The 16,740-nt window shown below is 36.9% G+C and overlaps 1 protein-coding gene across 1 annotated transcript; it reads left to right on the top strand.

Annotated features, from left to right (window-relative positions):
• Positions 1-2,192: 2,192 nt before the first annotated feature.
• On the top strand, positions 2,193-3,540 carry LOC141614052 (uncharacterized). The gene is made up of 3 exons (XM_074432806.1): positions 2,193-2,246; positions 2,362-2,450; positions 2,712-3,540. Exons 1-3 carry the CDS (start codon positions 2,193-2,195, stop codon positions 3,538-3,540), a joined length of 972 nt encoding a protein of 323 aa, XP_074288907.1.
• The last annotated feature ends 13,200 nt before the right edge of the window (positions 3,541-16,740 follow it).

Genomic DNA, 16,740 nt, shown 5'->3' with positions numbered 1-16,740 from the left:
CTGTAGTTGAACTCATTACTCCTATTAAACAGAAAGATCAGGAGAATCAGCAGGTGATGGATACTGAATGTACACCCCCACAAAGTTCAAATGGAATGAATTATTTGAAGGCATTAGGTGGCTTAGTAACCCCAAAAGTTGGGATTGGAATAGGTAACCCTGATCCAAAGCCTACTCATGAATAATATAGGTTTTTTGAATGTTAGGGGTCTCAATAGTGTACATAAACAGAAAGAGGTTAAGTGGTTTATTTTTAATAAAGGGATAGGTCTTTTTGGCCTTCTGGAAACCAAAATAAATACAAATAATGTCTTCAACATAGCATCTCATATGTTGGATGGCTGGAGTGTTACTACAAATAGTAGGTATCATAAAGGTGGGAGAGTGTGGCTTTTGTGGCAACCAGGATTGTTTGATGTGCAGATCTTGCAGTATGATGCACAATTTATCTACACAAAGGTTTAGTCCAGGATTACTCAGAAGAGTTTTTACCTTACTATAATTTATGCCTTCAATGAAGGGAATGATAGGGTACATCTGTGGACTAAACTGGAAGAATTTGCACAACAGTGTAATAAACCATGGGCCTTAGCTGGTGATTTTAATACAGTGTTATGCCCTGATGAGAGATTGGGGGGGAATACTAAAGAAGCTGACATGAATGATTTCATTAGGTGTATGAAAATTTGTGGTATGACTGATATTGTAGCTACAGGTGCCTTATACACATGGAATAATAAACAGGAAGCTAATACCAGAATTTACAGTAGATTAGATAGATTTCTCATTAATCAAGAATGGATGAACTGGTTTCCTGATATGGTTGCCCACTTTTACCCTGAAGGTATATTTGATCATTGCCCATGTGTTGTCAGTAACTGTAAGACTGGTACTCCTCAACATGCCAGTTTTAAGTACTTCAATATGTGGGGCCAGGCTCCCAATTTTTTGGACAGGGTGAAGGAGGAATGGACAAGGAGTTATGAAGGTCATAAAATGTTTGGTATTGTGAAAAAATTGAAGGCTCTAAAACCTGTTCTCAAAGGACTCAATTCAGAATGTTATTCTGATATTGAGAATAGAACTGTCAAGGAAGTTCAAGGATTGGATAAAATTCAGCAGCAGCTTGCCCAAGATCCTGCTAATTCCGAGCTGGTGTCTCAGGAAATAACATTGCTTGCTGAAGTTCGAAGCCTCACTGCTGCAAGGGATAGCTTTCTGAAACAAAAAGCAAAAATACAGTGGATTGAGAATGGAGATCAAAACACTGCACTGTTTCATGGAGCTATTAAGAAGAGATATATGGCTAACAAGGTGATCCAAATTGAAGACCAGAATGGCCAGCTCTGTCAGGATAGCCAGAGCATTCAGGCAACATTTTTGGATTATTATATGAACTTGCTAGGCAGTACTAAACAGACTGAGAAGGTAAGGATTGATATCTTGAACACAGGGAAACTATGCACCCAGGAGCATTGGAGCATTCTCAATAAGCCTGTCAATGATGAGGAGATTAAACAAGCATTCTTTACAACTCCTATTGACAAATCACCAGGACCTGATGGGTACACCAGTGGCTTCTTCAAGGATGCTTGGGAGATTGTGGGTATGGATATTTGTAGTGCTATCAAAGAGTTCTTTACTACTGGACAGCTGTTAAATCAGCTAAATGCTACAAACATTACCTTGATACCCAAATGTGAAAGACCTACTTCAGTTAAGCACTTTAGGCCAATTGCCTGTTGCAACATGATTTACAAGGTAATATCAAAATTACTTTGTAACAGGCTATCCCTTATTCTACCTGAGATTATTCATGAGAACCAAGGAGCTTTTATCAGAGGAAGGTCTATACTTGAGAATGTGCTTATTTGCCAGGATATTGTCAAAATGTACAATAGGAAGAGAGCTTCTCCAAGATGTCTTTTCAAGATTGATTTGCAGAAGGCCTATGACTCTGTGGAATGGGACTTTGTGGAGCAGATGTTGCTGGGTTTAAAATTTCCTGAACTCTTTACTCAGCAGATTATGACCTGCATTAGGACCACCACTTTTACCCTAGCACTTAATTGAAATCACTTTGGCTATTTACAAGGAAAGAGAGGACTTAGGCAAGGGGATCCCATCACCCCCTTACTCTTCACAATCTGTATGGAGTATTTAACAAGAATAATCAAATATGCCACAGAAAGATGGGACTTTCAGTATCATCCCCTTTGCAAAGATTTACAACTGACACACCTGATGTTTGCAGATGATCTGCTGATGTTCTGCAAAGGGACAGCTCAGTCAATTATGCTACTTATTCGAGCTTTCTCCACTTTTTCAAAAGCATCTTGATTGATTATGAATAATGGTAAGTCTGAGGTTTTTTTCAATGGCATGGCAACTGAACTGAAGGATGATATCAGGCAGTCTACTGGTTTTATAGAAAGACAAATGCCATTCAGGTATCTGGGATTTCCTATTCAACCAGGGAGAATTTCAAAAAGATAGTGCAATATCTTAACTGAGAAGATACTGAATAGAATTAGGAGTCTAGGAGCCAGGAAATTGTCTTATGCTTTGGCAGATCGACCCTAATCAATTCAGATCTTGAACACTTTGTACAACTACTGGGCAAATATTTTTATTCTCCCCAAAGGTGTGATAAGAAGAATTGAAGCTGTGTGTAGGAATTTTTTCTGGGATGGATGTGCTGAATACCATAGAGTGCCCCCTATCAAATGGGACACTATCACTCTCCCAAAAAATGAAGGAGGACTAGGGGTGAAAAATGCTGCAATCTGGAATACTGCTATAGTGGCTAAGCTTGTGGATTGGCTCTATTGTAAAGCTGATAGATTGTGGATTAAATGGGTAAATCAAATTTATCTAAAGCAGCAAGACTGGCATGACTATGAACCTATAGCTGATGTTACTTGGACTTGGAAAAGTATTTGTAAAGTTAAGGAACTCATGAAGCCTGCTTATGGAGATGGACAATGGATGTCTGATACTCGGGGATATACAGTCAGTAGGGGGTATGACTGGTTGAGACTTCACCAAGCTAAACCAATCTGGTTTGAGACTGTATGGTCCAACTGGAATACTCCTAAACACTCACTGATCTCATGGCTTATAAAGAATAACGGGATAAATACAAGAGAGAAGCTTTTCAGGATTGGATGTAGTAATTCTGATAGATGCTGTGTCTGTGAAGCTGCACCTGAGACTCAGGAACACTTGTTCTTTGAGTGTGGGTATAGTAAGCTTATAATGAGCCAGATAAGGGATTGGAGCAAGCTACAGCTATCAGTGACAGGAGATATAAGGACTGCAGGATCAACAACACAACAAGGTGTGTATGCTCTTGTGCTGACTGCTAGCTACTATCATGTGTGGGTGCAGAGAAACAATGCAAGGATTAATGCTATTCTATTGAGTCCAAAAAGAGTTGTGCAAATGATTAAAGATAGTGTGAGACATAGGATCAAGGTCAAACGAAATGATCACATGTCAAGTGTTGACATGAATTGGCTGTTTACTCTAGAAAATTGAGTTGTACGGTTTGATCCTTCTGGGAATCGAACCTAAAGTCTTGATTATCATTCTTGTAATTATCATTTATTTTTGATATATATTATACATCTCACATTTTACCAAAAAAAAAAAGTTGAAAAGGATTAATAAAAAACAAGTTTTATAAACTGAAAATATGAAAATTGAAGAAATAAAGGAAGAAAACGAAAGATAAAAAGAGAGACAGATACTCGAGGAAGAAGGAGAAGAGCAGTAGAAAAGCAGCAACTGGAAGAGGCGCAACAAATGCTGCGACTATTCCAGAAGGCACATCTGCTGATGCTTTTCTTCTTGGTCGTCTTTCGCCGCTGTTTTGCAAAAAACGGTTAAAAAGGTTATTTTGAAATCGGTTTTGAGCATACTTTATTATGACAAAAATTCGTACATTAATTAATACAAAATAAAATACAATAAAGAAAATTTGGATTTACACCCTCAGACTTACATGTTTGACGAAACGAGATTGACTAAATTGTCGTTTAGTGATTGCTCGACTCGATATATGCAAGAAAGTTAGCTTAAAAAAGGATTTAAAATAAATTTATTGATTAATTAAGTGGAGTTGGTCAAATTGGTCGGTCTATGCAAACGTGATTGGTACTCAGAATGATCTAAGCTTACGTGGTCACGTAGAGCAAGCATGTAAGCGTCGAAAAGCAAGAGCGCGGTCTTAGAATGCAAAGGGAGAAGAGAAGAGCGGACACTCGCGTGAAAAATATGTGAGGCGGAGGCCTCTATTTATACTAATCACATGGAGGAATTTAGGAAAAAGTAGGATTAGGAAAAAATTCTGGTGGAAATCTGGATACTGGAAAAAAAACAAGCCTAGGAAGAGGCGCAGCAGGAACTGCGACCTTTCCAAGAGGCGCGGCTTCTGCTGCGTTTTCTCTTGGGTGGTTTACTCTGCAGCAAGAAAGATTTCCGTGATTTTTATTTGGAACTACGGAAGATATATGCTTCCTTATTCCATAAGGAAGATATTATCATGGTAAAAGATAAAATTTAGGAATAATACTCCAGAAAAATTAGAATATTCTGACTCGGTTTTTTAAAACGGTTTTAGAAAATGGTAGCGGTTTTTGACCCGAACTCCAAATGTACTCTAATTACTGGCAAAATGACTGTATCGGCGCGTAGATGAAGACCATGAGGTTGACTCGACTGTTTGAGCTATCACGTGTCGATGAACTTACGAAATGTCATAAATCGCTCCGCGTGATTAAACATGCGGCCCAATCATCACTGGGTGCTTGGCTGGAGGTGCAGAAACGAGGTGTCTAAACTTACCAATGGAATGGATGCGGAAAACGAGGTGCGAAGACTCACGATCGATCAAACTTGTCTTGGAAAGTGATGAAGATCATTAGAGGAGTCTTAACGTCGTTTAATATTTTGTAGAAATGATTTTAGAAATTGTCGTATGTATTATATAAAAATATCCTCCAATCATCCTAATCCAAAACCGAGCGAAAGACCCTCGTCAGACCGGGCACTCGGCCGAGTACTCGATGTACTCGACCGAGTACGACCAACTCGGTGGAGTTACCTCTCGGCAGAACCTAATTTAAAAACATTAGACAACCAACTCGGCAGAGTAAGCCTTACTCGACCGAGTACCACCAGGTCAAAAATCTGTGGTATTACACCTTCGGCCGGACCTCACTATGCTACGGGTTACTACTTTGGAAATGCCTCCCAAGGTGGTGGAAGTGATGAAGGTACGACCAGGGTAGCGGTGGATCATATGGAGCATGATGGTGGTCTTGGGAAGGAGGTACTCGTGGAGGATAAGGGTGGAATTGAAGAGAAGAAGAAGAAGAAGAAGAAGAAGAAGAAGAAGAAGAAGAAGAAGAAGAAGAAGAAGAAGAAGAAGAAGAAGAAGAAGAAGAAGAGGGATGTCAAGGGGAATCAAGCCGGAAGAGAAGAAGGAGTAATGAAGAACAAGGCGGCTTGGAAGCAATGAGTGAAGGGTCTCAACAAGAGAAGGAAGTCATCCCGTAGTGTCATGATTATGAGTCGCATTCGTGGTACATTTGTGTCGGTTTGACACTTGTACTATTTATTTTAGATGTTGTAACCTCAGCCATAAGGACAAAAATAATTATGTCATCAGTAGTATGATGGTTTGGTAGCCACCATTGAGACTTAATTGCTTTTGTTTAAAAGGTAGACTGTAACAACACGGATTATAAAACAAAAGAAAAACTTAAATAAAATGAATATCAAAGTACGATACTGAATCCGGAAACACCTGACCAATCCGGTTCGCTACTAAATCAAAAACAACTAATACATTATTCGAAGGTTCTTAAAACATAAAGCAAACTCCTATTTTATTATTAAGCTCGCTTCGCACATTCCCCAAGCAAGCATCAACAAGTCAACAACAAGCGTTCAACCTGAACAACCTGAGAAGGGGGTCGACAATTCAGTCGGGAGTAACTAGATGCTCTCCCAGTCATGTTTACAATAATTGAATATAATCAACAATCATTAACAAATGAAATGTAAAACCAGTAAACATGCGAGATCATCTATACTCATGAAAAACCCAACAAAGCTTACCATAACTTATCAACCTTGAACGAATGTAATCATCCAAACCTAGACCATATGCAACCACTAGACCATGAACACTTACAAGACCAGCAACAACAAACGACTACATCAACGAAAGGCACAAAGCTAGCATTAAAGCATAGCAAACATGGCGACACACAATCCACAGCAACAGAAGGCACAAAGTTATCATCAAAGCATAGCCGAATAGAGCGAACACCGTTAGAGTGTATAACGCACTGCCTCTAACTGCTAGAGCGTATAACGCATTGCCTCTAGCTGATGGAGCGTATAACGCACTGCCTCCAAGGTACTATGTATAGCGTATAACCACTGCCTATATGTCTAAGACCTGGCCAGACTCTCGGTGCAATAACTGTACACCGAACGACACTCGGGGAACATAGCGTATAACGCACTGCCTCTGTTACCCCCCCCCCCCCCCCGACCATAGACCATTCACCAGTCCCCGAAGGGTAGCATTTGTTCATTCCGATAGTATACAACTGATACTACCGTCATCTATTCAAACCAACCAACAAACAAATGCACAGTATAACTGACTGTACTAACATGCGTGAACAACATCACGACTCAACTCATAGGATAGTATAACTGACTACCCTACTTATCATATGAATAAGAGTAACCAAAGATATATGCAAACACGAGGACATATCACGTTGAACATAATCCAACATATGAAACAAGTATAAGAACCCAATGTTATAGTAACTTTAGCCATAACTTTAACATTAACCATTCAATGTTATAGTAACCATAACCATAACATAAACTCTGGATGCGAGGTTATAGTAACCTCGACTATAACTTCAACATATATAACTTGAAGTTATACTTACCTCAACTATAACCTTGACACGAAACTCAAAGTTATACTAGTCCGAACCATATCCTTGAGCCATAAATATCCTGGTACGTTAGTTCCAGCTATAACCTTATCTCGTACTTCAACGTTATAGTAGCTTCAGCCATAACTAGAGTAACTACCCAAAGTTGTATTAACTTTAGCTATAACACATGAATTATCATCAAGGTTATACTAGCTTTAGCTATAACTTTGGAGAGAACTCTTGGCCGCCTAACATGCCGCCACTAGGGTTTGATTCGGAAACCCTAATTACGCTCATGACACCCATAATAAACATATAAGCAACATACGACATATAATTAATGCATTGAAACATATACAAACATGAGAAATATAATTAACATGATAATAAACAATCAAACATGTACTAATCATGCAAAACATTAATTAAATCATATTAACTACATCAATTGGCATAAACACAATTAAAAAAAACACCTAGTTACCTTTTTAGCAATTAAAGACCGCAATAAAGAAAACCTCCATGAAGGACACGATCATCAAAACTTGTATCCAACACGTGTCAACGTCCCCAAAAATCAATATTAAGAATACCTGAATCCAAATCCATGAAAGCACCATAAAAATACTCTTCCTCTTCTTTACCCATTAAAATAAGAGACCTTAAAGGTAGGTCTAAAGGTCCATACAAATAATTCTCATAAAAATATATGGAGAACAAATATGTTGTAGAGATAAGAGCAAAGATTATGAAAATATAATTTGTGTATGAGTTTGGAAGAAGAAAATATATTCAACAATGGAGTCAAAAGGGAGAAAAGAAGAACAAAAGAGTGAAATAGAGAGAAGGGAGGCGCGCTGTATCCACGAGAAAAGAAAAGAGAGCAACTTGCCTGCTTGGTTAGGGTTTTCTATTTATATAGGATTATAAGAGGGTTAACAAGTGGGCTTTGGGTCCATTAGCTTATACAATGGATTATCTGATTTGAAAACGGATTGGACCATATTAAAACGCAAGGAGAGCTTAGAATAGAAAAGCAATTATTATATTAAAATAGTCAAATCATGCCTGGACATTTTAACCTTCCAAAAGTAGATTAAAATGAGAATTAATAAAATAGAGAATGGAGACGATAAATATAAATATTTCCAAAATACATCCGTATACTTTGAAATAATTAATTTAATAAAATACTTTTATAATAAAATATTATTATAAAATACGGGGTGTTACAATCCAACCCCCTAAAAAGAAGTTTCGTGCTCGAAACTTGAATTTCAAAGATAAGATCAAAAGAAGGCAAAAATTACAGGTGATCATCAACAAAAGTCATCTCGGAATCCTAACCGCTGCGCACTCTGATCCATATCCAAACTAAAACCAAAGAAAAAGATATCCCAAATCCTCAATGTTATTATCTTTTTTTTTTTTTTTTTTTTTTTGCAAAAAAGTTATCATTTCATTTCTTAAGAAGAAAAGAAATTACCATTTCTTAAGAAGAAAAGAAATTACAATTTGCAAAACTATCCACTAAAGGATTACAAAACTAAAGGAAAAAATCCTTTAAACAGCCTGAACACTAGCTATAAAAAGGTCAGAATGGCGCATATGCATACGGACTGCTATCTGGAACTTAAGCTTGCTGAGCAGAGCAGAGTGGGAGAGCCTCTCTTGAGCAAAAATCCTACGATTCCGTTCAGTCCATATAGAATGTACCACAGCAGCAATGGAGATGAGGTACCAATGCTTCCTCCAAGTTTGCATAGAACCCTGAAGAGAAAGTTCTTGATGCAAGGATAAAGCATGTCTGATTATATGCATCCACTGAAGGACAGACGACCAAAGTTGATTAGAAAAAGGACAAGAGAAGAAGGGATGAGCATGGTCCTCCTCATGGCACTCACACAGACAACATCTATTTGCAAGAGAGAAACCTCTTCTTTGAAGATTATCCACAGTAGCCTCAATGTTATTATCATCTTCACACACTCTACAAACCCAAAAGTTACATCAAACTCATACCATCAAAGATTACGCTAACTCATATCATCTCAACCAAAAATGATCATTAAGCTAACATCTAGTCCTCATATTTCAAACACTCATCCTACTACCATTAACCATCATTAAACAACATATAGTACACATAACCTTTAACAAATACTCCAATTCTAGTTTACCATTCTCCACAAGATCCGGCATTAACCAAAATTCCAAATAGATAATCTCCAAATAAAGAGTATCTTTCGAATCACAAAACTCATTCACTCATGAGTGCCATTAGAATTATTGCTACCATAATTTCCTCAAAGTTGGTAGGGCTTACATCCATATACAACTCTTAAGCTCAAAAGACTTTACCATAAAACTCGATAGTTCTTGATATACATTAGTATCCAAAGTCATCAATCTCAACCCTCAAACTCTGACTAAATTGTCAAAATCCTAACCAACTTGAATCTCATGACAAAATCATCAGTCGCACTCAATAGACCAAATCATTTCCTTTGAACACTCACGATCACGGCTTTCCTATGCACCCAACGAATCATACACCATAGGTTAAACTAGTACTAAACAACACACTTTCCCAACGATAACGCATTTCCATCAAACCATAAAAATAATATCACCATACAAGCCATATCATCCATGTCCATATAATGATCAAGCTTATATCCTCAATTTCTAATCACAGTTTAATATCCATGAATATCATCTCACATCACAAATCAACCACAAGACTGTATGAAACTATGTCCTTCAATTAAACCCTCATACTCTTAAGTGGAACATCTTTTACCTCAGATAGAACAAACAAACATCTATGTATCCTCAATTTATAAACATCCTCAAACTTTCAAAGCTCAGCATAAGACCTTTAATACTCCTTCTCCACAACTCTATATGTTATCTCAATTCACATTCGTATACAACTATGTCACTATGTTCTCAACCTCAAATAACCAAACATCAAACTCGAAGATCTTACATCGCTCGCCAAAAGATCCCAGTTCCCACTACGAGATGATCACAAATAACTCTAAAGAGATTTCAAACATTTTAAAGTTACCATGAAAGAATAAATAACTTGCAAAACAGAATAACACACTTCCGTGCAATATCACAAGGCAAAAGAACACATAGCTTTAGGAAGTAAAAGCTTAGAGAAAGATCAATGTGAAAAGTATAATTACAAAAGTTCAAAGAAGAAGGAAATGGAGTCGAAATAAAGAACAAGTAGAGAGCAACGATAGATGAAACAGACAGAGGACCAAGATAAGAAACCTTTGGTCTGAAAACTTAAATAGAAGAGGTATGGTTAACACGTGCAAGGATGACAAGAATAGACGATTCAAAAACAATTTTATTTTCCCGAAGACGACACCTTAACATAAGATAAATAACGCACGATAACCAAGGTCTTACAAATATCGTACAGTCGTCACTCAAGGTAACAACGTCTCGGAACATCCTTTCACCATATCTCCATAATACCTCAGAACCAACAAATCTCTATATACTTACCCTTTTACAATCACTATATTCCTCATATTGTCAACTCTCAAGACTATAAACTCTCACAACCATCAACTCTCAAATCCTTCCACTCTTAACAACTCCATCTAATCATACTTAAAGAATCCATCCATAGCAAACTCTATATCCTCAAAAGATGAACACCACAATTCATTAGAATCATCGTCAACATGGCCGTTCACTAAGTCAACGCTAGAACACTTTAACATTAACATCTCACAAGTCCATAAATTACAGTTCGTCTCTTTGAATCAATCCTTTAAAACGTACGATCAGTAAATAACTCAAGGGATAAATCATAAAATCTTTCACAACTCACTAATTGTCATTAACGATTCTTACTCCTCAAATATGGTATTCCATTCAAACAAGAGCATAGTTTCCAAAATTTCCAAGATGCCCAATCTAACTCCACAATAATATTCAATTCATTCCCCTTAATACTCACGATCCATAAATAACTCGCATAACCTTTCCCTTAACTCAAGCCAATATTCAATAATTCTAACTGTTAAGAGCATAAGCCTCAATATTCCCAAATATTACCACAAGATAAATCCACTTTTCATGTCGCTCACTTCTAGTGAAACTGTCAAACCACAATCATACATCTTATGGCAAATATCACCACCCTTTATCATCAAAAAGATTTCCTCAGGCACATAAAAGAACTTAACAACAACTTATCCCAAAGTAAACTTCTTCTTTACCAATCGCAAAACTCATAATAATAAACGCTCTTTCTTTCTTAATTGAACATCCCCACATGCCAATCAATCCTAACTTGAAGCCTCAAGAAACCACAAGATCAACCTCGAAATCACCTCAAACAAGGACAACACCACCAAATGATCCAAAGGGATGAAAGTACGTTAAGAGTAAAGCTCATGTTATCAGGGATTAAAAGTTTTGACCGACATATAACCAAAATGTACAACACGTAACATACAAAGGACATTTTAAAAATTGACCATCTTTAAAATCAACAAAGCATGCTTGAAAAAGTCATATATGAAAACACATTGAATACAATTAATGACGGAACAAAACATCAAGTCATAAACAACACAATAATAAACTATACATTTTATACAATTAATGCGACAAAAATTGAGACATAAGCAAACAAATACATGAACAAAACAATTAATGACGATTTGAAACAGTAAGACACAAACAAGCAAGTACGTGAATAACACATGTAATGCAATTAATAACAAAGCGAAATATTAAGGCATAAAAAGTAATTACACAAACATCAAATATAAATCAATTAATAAAGATATGAAACATTAAGGCATAAATAAACATGTGCATAAACAACACATGTAACACAATTAATAATTTTATGAAACATTAACGCATAAACAAACAAGTCCTTAATTGTTTCTACCCCGTTTACTCTCACTCATTTACTAAGTCAATTATTTTAGTCATTAACTACGCGAGAGTTGGGAGCGTGTTCGCTCTGATACCAACTGTAACAACCCGGATTATAAAACAAAGGAAAAACTTAAATAACATGAATATCAGAGTACGATACTGATAAAAGGGTCAAGGTCGCGGAAACACCTAACCAATCCGGTTCGCTACTAAATCCAAAACAACTAATACATTATTCGAAGGTTTTTAAAACATAAAGCAAACTCCTATTTTATTATTAAGCTCGCTTCGCACATTCCCCAAGCAAGCATCAACAAGTCAACAACAAGCGTTCAACCTGAACAACCTGAGAAGGGGGTCGACAATTCAGTCGGGAGTAACTAGATGCTCTCCCAGTCATGTTTACAACAATTGAATATAATCAACAATCATTAAGAAATGAAATGTAAAACCAGTAAACATGCGAGATCATCTATACTCATGAAAAACCCAACAAAGCTTACCATGACTTATCAACCTTGAACGAATGCAATCATGCGAACCTAGACCATATGCAACCACTAGACCATGAACACTTACAAGACCAGTAGCAACAAACGACTACATCAACGAAAGGAACAAAGCTAGCATTAAAGCATAGCAAACATGGTGACACACAATCCACAGCAACAAAAGGCACAAATTTATCATCAAAGCATAGCCGAATAGAGCGAACATCGTTAGAGCGTATAACGCACTGCCTCTAACTGCTAGAGCGTATAACGCACTGCCTCTAGCTGATGGAGCGTATAACGCACTTCCTCCATCGGTGTGGAGCGTATAACGCACTGCCTCCAAGGTACTATGTATAGCGTATAACCACTGCCTATATGTCTAAGACTGCCGGACTCTCGGTGCAATAACTGTACACCGAACGACACTCGGGGAACAGAGCGTATAACGCACTGCCTCTGTTACCCCCCTGACCATAGACCATTCACCAGTCCCCGAAGGGTAGCATTTGTTCGTTCCGATAGTATACAACTGATACTACCGTCATCTATTCTAACCAACCAACAAACAAATGCACAGTATAACTGACTGTACTAACATGCGTGAACAACATCACGACTCAACTCATAGGATAGTATAACTGACTACCCTACTTATCATATGAACACGAGGACATATCACGTTGAACATAATCCAACATATGAAACAAGTATAAGCAACCAATGTTATAGTAACTTTAGCCATAACTCTAACATTAACCATTCAATGTTATAGTAACCATAACCATAACATAAACTCTGGATGCGAGGTTATAGTAACCTCGACTATAACTTCAACATATATAACTTGAAGTTATACTTACCTCAACTATAACCTTGACACGAAACTCAAAGTTATACTAGTCCCAACCATAACCTTGAGTCATAAATCTCAGGGTACGTTAGTTCCAGCTATAACCTTATCTCGTACTTCAACGTTATAGTAGCTTCAGCCATAACTAGAGTAACTACCCAAAGTTGTATTAACTTTAGCAATAACACATGAATCATCATCAAGGTTATACTAGCTTTAGCTATAACTTTGGAGGGAACTCTTGGCCGCCTATCATGCCGCCACTAGAGTTTGATTCGGAAACCCTAATTACGCTCATGACACCCATAATAAACATATAAGCAACATACGACATATAATTAATGCATTGAAACATATACAAACATGAGAAACATAATTAACATGATAATAAACAATAAAACATGTACTAATCATGCAAAACATTCATTAAATCATATTAATTACATCAATTGGCATAACCACAATTAAAAGAAAACACCTAGTTACCTTTTTAGCAATTGAATACCGCAATAAAAAAAACCTCCATGAAAGACACGATCATCAAAACTTGTCTCCAACACGTGTCAACGTCCCCAAAAATCAATATTAAGAATACCCGAATCCAAATCCATGAAAGCACCATAAAAATACTCTTCCTCTTCTTTAGCCATTAAAATAAGAGATCTTAAAGGTAGGTCTAAAGGTCCATACAAATAATTCTCATAAACATATATGGAGAACAAATATGTTGTAGAGATAAGAGCAAAGATTATGAAAATATAATTTGTGTATGAGTTTGGAAGAAGGAAAGATATTCAACAATGGAGTCAAAAGGGAGAAAAGAAGAACAAAAGAAAGAAATAGAGAGAAGGGAGGCGCGCTGTATCCACGCGAAAAGAAAAGAGAGCATCTTGCCTGCTTGGTTAGAGTTTTGTATTTATATAGGATTATAAGAGGGTTAACAAGTGGGTTTTGAGTCCATTAACTTATACAATGGATTATTTGATTAGAAAACGGAATAGACCATATTAAAACGCAAGGAGAGCTTATAATAGAAAAGAAATTATTAAATTAAAATAGTCAAATCATGCCCGGACATTTTAACCTTCCAAAAGTAGATTAAAATGAGAATTAATAAAATAGAGAACGGAGACGATAAATATAAATATTTCCAAAATACATCCGTATACTTCGAAATAATTAATTTAATAAAATACTTTTATAATAAATTATTATTATAAAATACGGGGTGTTACATTGACAAATTTGGAGGCCATTTACCGGCCAAAGACACCTTACTGAGGTGACACGTGGCCGAGTACTCACTTAACTCGACGGAGTGACTTTTACTCGATCGAGTGGACTTCTTCACTCAACCGAGTGGAGCGATGGAAAGAACCTGGAACATCCTGGAAATTTGGGCACACGATCGAGTAAGCTCGGGCACTCTGATACCCGTCGTAGGGTGTCAAAAATAAATTTATATTTCCAAACTACTACTATAGCTAGTGGCAGTCAGGATCGAACCACAGAGAGGCGATGCAATTAATAGTTGTTTTATTTAAGTTTAAAGTAACAAATGTGAGGGGGATTTGATTTGAGTTGAACTATAACTAAAGGCAATAAATGAAAAGTAAAATAAGCTAGTAGATGAAATCAAATATTAAAAGGGTGCTAAGATGGTCGGTTCACTATAGTTTTGGCGGCAGTATACTAGGTAAGTCTAAAACAATCACGTGAGACGGGAAAAAAATAAGAAGTCCTCTCGGTCCATTCATAACAGGTAGCATCTTTCGATCTCGCTACAGGTCCCTAATATCATTAATATTAACTTTCGTTCTGAAAAGTGATTTAAAAGTCTAAATTAACTTAACTTTCGATCTCATTAATCTACTCATCTTAATTAGGTAGTCTATCTCCCTCCCCTATCTTTCGATCTTTATTGGGTCGGTCAATTCCTAAACATTCAACTAGTCGAGTGCACTCGATTCGTCAAAAATAGCAATTAAATTAATTAAAATGAAGCTGATCTCACGTGGCCAGTCGATCGACCGTGGCGCGATTCCAGGTCTACTAATCTACGCCGCCTACTTCTACATATTCCCTACATCCTAGCACAAGGTACTTAGCTACTCATTCTCATGATAAAAAAAGCAATAAGATTAACAAATAAAGCTAACGAATTCATGCTTAAATTAACTGAACAAAATACTGGCATAAAACGATAATTTGGCTTCCGGGAAACTATTCTAGCAATTCTATACTATGAACGAAATAAAGGCAATAAAACTGATTAATGGAACAGCGGAAATACCGTATGAAAACAGGAGAGAAGAATTGCAGAACAAAGATCGAGAAACCGAATGCAAAAGTAAATTGTATTGAAAACGAAACAATCTTGAGAACCCTTATTACTGATGATAAAAGACTTGATAAAACTGGATAAAAGCTTGATAATTATTCTCCAAAACTAGGTTACGTTATATAGGAATATTTCGTATCACTTATTCCTAAACCTAATATACAATGGGCTTTGAAATTCTCGTTTTATTTCTTTAATTTGCGCGTCACCTCGTATGATGGTCGGTCGACTGGTCTGCACTGAACAGTAGCTTCTGTAAATCATGCTCTGGTCGATCGACTGGAGTAGCTGGTACTTGGCTTCTAAATTCTTCATAAAGTTGTCTTTTAGGCCTCGAAATGCGCACCAAGTTCATTCCTTGTGTAAATACTTCATGTCAAATGCAATGCAAGGTACTCGGGGACAGATTCGGCTCGATTTCTACTCATTTCCGCATAAATCTGCATTATTACATTAAAATACGAAAGTAGACGAAATGGGGCAAATAGTAGCATAAACTACCTAATTGAGCTCTGAAATGCGTGAAAAATGAGCTGTAAAACATCATATAAATGACACGCATCAAACTTCCCCAAACCAAACCCTTGCTTATCCCCAAGCAAGAACTAGACTCGATCCTAAAACCTAATGGAACGAGTTCAATCTCAGAGCGAAATGCAAACCGAATAGCCTAAACCAATTTAATGCAACAACTAACAATCAATTACCAATATGAATCATGCAAACGAGTTATGAAGTCGTTAAAAACCTGCTGAACCGTCAACTATAGAGACTTATCAAATCGGACTCTCATGGGTCGCTCATATCACATATAAGCACAGGTGAATAATGTATAAGATAGAAAGAATTCATTTTGTAGTGACACTCACCTAACTCCGACCTATAAGAACATGTCTGCAATCTAATATGAAAATAATCTCTACAACCTTACATATGCATTCCAACCAAACAAATAACCATGACACATGCCGAGGTAAATATGGATATGTGAGGCTATGGGCAGGAAGGGCTAAAATAAATTTGGATAAAACAGAGTTAAAAGCCAAACTAGTAACTAAGGGAACCAAATTATAACAACATCCAACTTCTTGCTCAAACTTTCAATCGAAACGGTGCTAATAGCAAGCACAAAACTCACAATCTCCATAATTAATCAAC

The sequence above is a fragment of the Silene latifolia genome, chromosome 11 (assembly GCF_048544455.1).
Source record: "Silene latifolia isolate original U9 population chromosome 11, ASM4854445v1, whole genome shotgun sequence".
NCBI lineage: Eukaryota > Viridiplantae > Streptophyta > Magnoliopsida > Caryophyllales > Caryophyllaceae > Silene > Silene latifolia.
This window is presented reverse-complemented; position numbering and strand designations above follow the sequence as displayed.

Coding starts and splice junctions, on each gene's coding strand:
- LOC141614052 (XM_074432806.1), top strand. CDS start 2,193: ATGGGACTTTCAGTATCATCCCCTTTGCAAAGATTTACAACTGACACA. Junction 2,247..2,361: donor TTACAACTGACACACCTGAT/GTTTGCAGATGA, acceptor AATAATGGTAAG/TCTGAGGTTTTTTTCAATGG. Junction 2,451..2,711: donor GAAAGACAAATGCCATTCAG/GTATCTGGGATT, acceptor TGAATACCATAG/AGTGCCCCCTATCAAATGGG.